Source organism: Merops nubicus, unplaced genomic scaffold, assembly GCF_000691845.1.
Source record: "Merops nubicus isolate BGI_N331 unplaced genomic scaffold, ASM69184v1 scaffold35139, whole genome shotgun sequence".
Taxonomy (NCBI): domain Eukaryota; kingdom Metazoa; phylum Chordata; class Aves; order Coraciiformes; family Meropidae; genus Merops; species Merops nubicus.
Genome location: NW_008632340.1, coordinates 1 through 5,064, shown reverse-complemented (window position 1 = coordinate 5,064; position 5,064 = coordinate 1). Strand labels below are relative to the sequence as shown.

Here is a 5,064-nt window from a genome sequence, read left to right as displayed (position 1 = left end):
AAAGAGTTCTGCTGCTCCAGCAAGCTCACCTGCGTTGTCGTAGTTTCGGAGCCACGTCCTCTCTGAAACTGGCCTCTCTGGGCAAGGAATGATGAAGGAGAAGGCAAAGACAATGATGAGACAGAGAAACAAGGAGATGAAGAAGGCAGCAGTGCGCCAGCGGGACAGCCGGGACAGCCGTGAGGACTGCTTGCTGACAATCCTTCTCTCCACAGAGTTTTCATGGTTCTCTTGAGCTTTCACATCCTCTGTCTTCAGAGGGTGGATCTCGGCTTCGGAGTCTTTGTTATCCATCGCTGCTCACTCATGGATGCCCAAACGCCCCTCTCCCCCTTCACCTGCCACAAGGGACAGAGCAGTTAAAACAGATTTAGGATTATATTCAAAAAATCCATCCAAATATTCTGTTACTGCCTGATATTCACGCTGGAAACATCTAATGGGAGGGGAGCAAAGCAGTGGATGGGCACAGAGCTGGAGACAAAGTGCTGCTGCTCGCAGAGGTCTCCCCACGGAGCCACAGAGAGACTGGGATGTAGGAACAGCACTATTTCTTCCCCTCCTTCCTCTTCCTCTTCTTCTCCAGAGGAAATCAGCTCTGCTAGATGCAGACAAAGGCAGCGACAGCCCCTCTGCTGAACAGACTGACCAGTCTGTAGGTCTGGCTGGTGAAAAGCACAACAAAAGCTCCTTTCCCTGCAAGGACTCGTGCCACAGCCCACGTATGGTGACTCCTGGCTGGAGAGGTGAAAGGAAACACTCCTGACCTTTACAGCCAAAGGTAAGGCTCATCCCTACTGTCAGGGGCACTTGAACCTCCCCAGGAGAGCCAGAGAGAAACAAACACCACTTTATTCATTATACAACAGTCAGAACTCTTCGCTGCCTTCTCAGATGAGAAAGCACTTGCTAAGTTTAGCAGCCCAGCCCTGCAGAAGGCAGGAGAGGGATGACTTCCCTCCCCAGAGGAAAAAGAATGCACGAGCTGAGCCTAAAATCAGGCAAATTTGACTTCATCAGAATGGAAGAAGAGCTAATAATTGCTGGTTTAGTTTCTCCTGCTATAAATCATGATCTTGAGCTATGGCTACAATAACAGAGGAGCTCTGCACTAATTTGTTATAAAAAGGGGAAAAAAAAAGAAGGATCCCTACTGGGTTACAGGAGCCTGTAGCTCATTACCCACAGCAGCAATAAAAATCAGTGTTATACAGCCTCTCTGATAGCACTGCTTTAAAAAAAATAGCAGAAGGGAAGAAATAAAGACTAACACATTCCAGCAGCCTTGGAAAAAGTTGCATGACAGTGTCATAAAAAGTTCTATCAGAGCAAATAAACACGAGGAGGGAGCCAATTTTCCATGACCAGCAGTCACGTGCCTGGATTGTCCACTGGAGCAATTTACTCCCCCAGCAGAAAATAGCTTCAGCTCAGCACCAGCACACAATGCAGAGAGCTCGGGCTTGCAACTCCAGCAACAACGGGGATGGGCAGGTCTCAGCCTCGTGTTCCAGGCCAGAGGTCACCCCCAGGTTCAAAGAAGCACAAGATGGGAGTCTCCCCTGGGAGGCCAGGCTCCTTCAGGCAGCTGCAGCTCCACTGGGGGTCTCATCCCCCTGGGCTGTCCATGTCCCACTGCAGGGGATCACAGAAGCCCAACACGGTGGAGGTTGGAAGGGATTTTCCTCCTGGCCAGATGAGATGGAACCTCCTGGGTTCCAGTTGGTGCCCGTTGCCCCTTGTCCTGTATTGGGCACCACTGAGCAGAGTCTGGCCCCAGCCTCTTGCCCCCCGGGGCCCTTTAGCTCTTGCTCAGCACTGCTCAGATCCCCTCTGAGGCTTCTCCTCTCCAGCTGCACAGCCCCAGGGCTCTCAGCCTGTCCTGCACAGAGATGCTCCAGCCCCTCAGCATCTCTGCAGCCTCCACTGGACTCTCTCCAGTGGTTCCTTGTCTCTCTTGAGCTGGGGAATCCAGAACTGGACCAACTACTCCAGAGGTGGCCTCACCAGGGCAGAGCAGAGAGGGAGAAGAACCTCCCTCATCCTGCTGGCCACACTTCTGAATGCATCCCAGGAGACCATTGGCCTCCTTGGCCACAAGGGTCCATTGGTGGCTCGTGGGCAACTTGTCCAGCAGGACTCCCAGGTCCTGCTCCACAGAGCTGCTTCCCAGGTCAGCCCCTCACCTGTGCTGGTGCAGGGGGTTACTCCTCCCCAGGTGCAGGACCCCACAGTTGTGCTTGTTGTACTTCATTCTCTGCCCAGCTCTAGCCTGGAAGAGCTGCAGAGACTCTTTTGGGTAGAAATCACCCCATGGGGACAAACCTAACAGCAGGCAGGGGCTGAGCACGTGTGGGGAGCAGGCAGCCTGGCACACTGCTGCCAACCCCCAGCTCTTGCCCCAAATTCCCAGGCTGGAGTTCCAGAGCACATGCTCCAAGCTGAGCCCTCTGGCACTCGTTCTGTGACAGCACCTCCAGCACGAGCCCTCACTCCAGGCAATTTCATTCGAGCTGCACAATACCATGCAAATGCCACTAAATCAATAATGTAGAAGCTGTATCTTATTCCAAAGACCCCGTTTGCCCTTCCCATCAGCACCACCAGAGACAGGACGGGGTCAGGAAAACTCCAGGGCAGGGCTGAGTGTTTCCAGCACCTAGGAGGCCCCCTGAGGAGCCCCAAAGCCAGGCTCCTCCCCCCTCAGCCCAAAAGGGACCCCCTCTTCACGCCGTGGGGAGGGCGTGGCTTTATGACTCACACCACTGATTTTAGAAGTCACACCACTGTCATCTAGACTGGGATGAGAACAATTAAAAACGGGGTCATTATCCTGACAGCCCCAGCAATTCCCTTTCTTTTGCAGCAGTGACCCCACCCATTACAAAGAGCCCTCAAAGCCTTTAAAGTGATTCTTTCTCTTCCTTTCTGGGGTTTGGACGATGCCCTTTGCACCCCTGCCAGAGCAGAGGCAGTGCCAGAACAACGACCACAGAGGTCAGCAGCAAAGGCTCAGACAATGCAGGACACCCCACGCCTGCCCAGTCCCACCCTGGCAGCCTGTGAAAGGTCTGGGCTCCCAACAACGAGGCACTTTGCTAATCAGTTTAATTGGAGAGGAGCAGAAAATGATAAGTGTGTGTTCCAGACGATTTCACCACCCTGCAGCACCCGGCGTTTTGTCTCCTGCTGGGAGAGGACACAGACTCATCCCCTGAGAAGCTGGAGGCATCCTTGCAAGGCCATCAGCAGGGACAGGGTCCTGCGTGGCCACGGTAACAACACGGGCTGCACAGACCAGAGCCAGCACAGCTCTCTGCTGGGGGGTGGGAAAACAGGGGACAAGGGAATAACCAGAAACCAGGTGGGATGGGTCTGACCTGAACCCCCACAGCAGCCAGGACCCCCTGATCAGCACAGAGAACCACACCCAGGGGGAAGACTGAGGGCAGAAGCTACTCAAATATCAGTGTGATGGGAGGTTTAACTCATCTTCCACCCATAAAATCCCCAACCACAGCGTCTGCAATCTCACCAGACACCAGTTCTTCCTGGAAAACATCTAGCAAGACACAGTAACTTAGATTTGATGTTCAGCTTGCTTGTACAATTCACAGAACCATGAAGTTGGATTCTAACCATCCCCTTCTAAGAACCCAAACACAGTGTTTGGCTGGTTTCATGCTTTTTTTGTGTTTTAAGCCCCTTACAGGTTTCCCTCCTGTCAGCCAGAAACAGATGAAGCCCCAGGCTGGTATCAAGAAGGAAAAAAACAGCTTCCAAGGTTTGCTCAGGAGCAGATCAGCGTTCCCTTGGTGGCTGCCTTCCCTGAGCAGGCTGCTCTGCTGTGATCCCAGGCCCAGGGCAGGGAGCTCAGGGGGTCACTGCTGTGGCACTGAGACACTCTCTGGTCATTTTGTCCCTTTTCTGCAGTCCCCTGCACATTGGGGTCCAGCCACGAGGAAATCACACCTAAGATTTCCCCCAGATGAGGTTTTCCTTTCCAAACACACTCAGCCTGGACACAAGTTCATCCCTTTGCTGGGTCAGCTGCAACCCAGAAGCTCCTTTTTGATATAAAGAGGCAGCCAGGGGCTGGCTGGGGGACGTGGTGGGAGGAGCCCCTCCCTCTGTGACACCCAGCCACCTTTTCTGCTCCCACTCACCTCCCTGTGGCCTTTGGGAGGAGGTGGATTGTTTAGCAGCAAGGCAATCAAGAACTCCTCCAGAGCAGAACCAAATGTCACCTTTGTCAGCTGTAGGAGACACATTCTGTTCTCCAGGGCAGCTTTCACCAGTCAGGGGTTGAGGCAGAGAAACTGGATCTGTTCAGCAAAGAGCAAAACAGGACCTGGGGCTTCTCCCAAGAGAGCAATGGGCAAAGCAAAACTCTGAGATGAAGAGCAGCACTGAGGCTGCAAAGCTGTGTGGAACTAATTATAGGTTAGGCCACTAATGAGAGCAGAGCAGGAGAAATGTGTCATTTCTCACCCCAGAGCTCACAGGCTTCACTGGACCCAAGCCACTCGCCCTCACCCACTGCTGCAGATCCCCTGAGTCAATCCCAGAGCAGGGGTGAGAGACCTGTGTGGATCTCTGACAGCAGAGACAGCCCCACCTCCCCCCCAGGGCTCCCCTGCTGCCTCAGGGGCTCCACGGCTTCTCCACCCTGCCAGAGCCCTAACGCACCGGGGAGTCTGGAGAGGCCTCAGTGCATGACACCCTTTAGAAGAGGCTGGGGTCTGTCACACAGCTTTATTAAAAAGACAAAAAGGGAAGTACTTTTTAAGTGGAGTATTTGTTCCACAGGTCCCAAACTCTGTGCTGCCCGACAGGTCCTTCCTGCAGAGCCTCACAGGCTTTACAGAGCACTGAACAACAGCCTTCCTGCAGCTGCTGCCACCCTGCTCAGCTAGCTCCAAGAGAAATCTCTTCTCTCCCCCCAAAACTGGAAATTTTTCTCTCCTCTCTTACACACACACGCAGAGGAAGAGCTCACTTTTCTTTTTTCCCCCTCCCTGAGGGGCCGTTCCACCCCTGCAGCCTCGCAGAGCCTCTCACCTT

General features: G+C 53.6%; 1 protein-coding gene across 1 annotated transcript in view; it reads right to left on the bottom strand.

Annotated features, from left to right (window-relative positions):
- ITFG3 (integrin alpha FG-GAP repeat containing 3) overlaps positions 1–339 on the bottom strand; it is a gene marked incomplete at its 3' end in the record, with an annotated part of 10,696 nt that extends 10,357 nt beyond the window's left edge. Inside the window, 1 exon segment of the mRNA XM_008947893.1 lies at positions 30–339. Within this exon segment, the coding sequence (XP_008946141.1) occupies positions 30–294 (265 nt within the window).
- Positions 340–5,064: the final 4,725 nt, after the last annotated feature.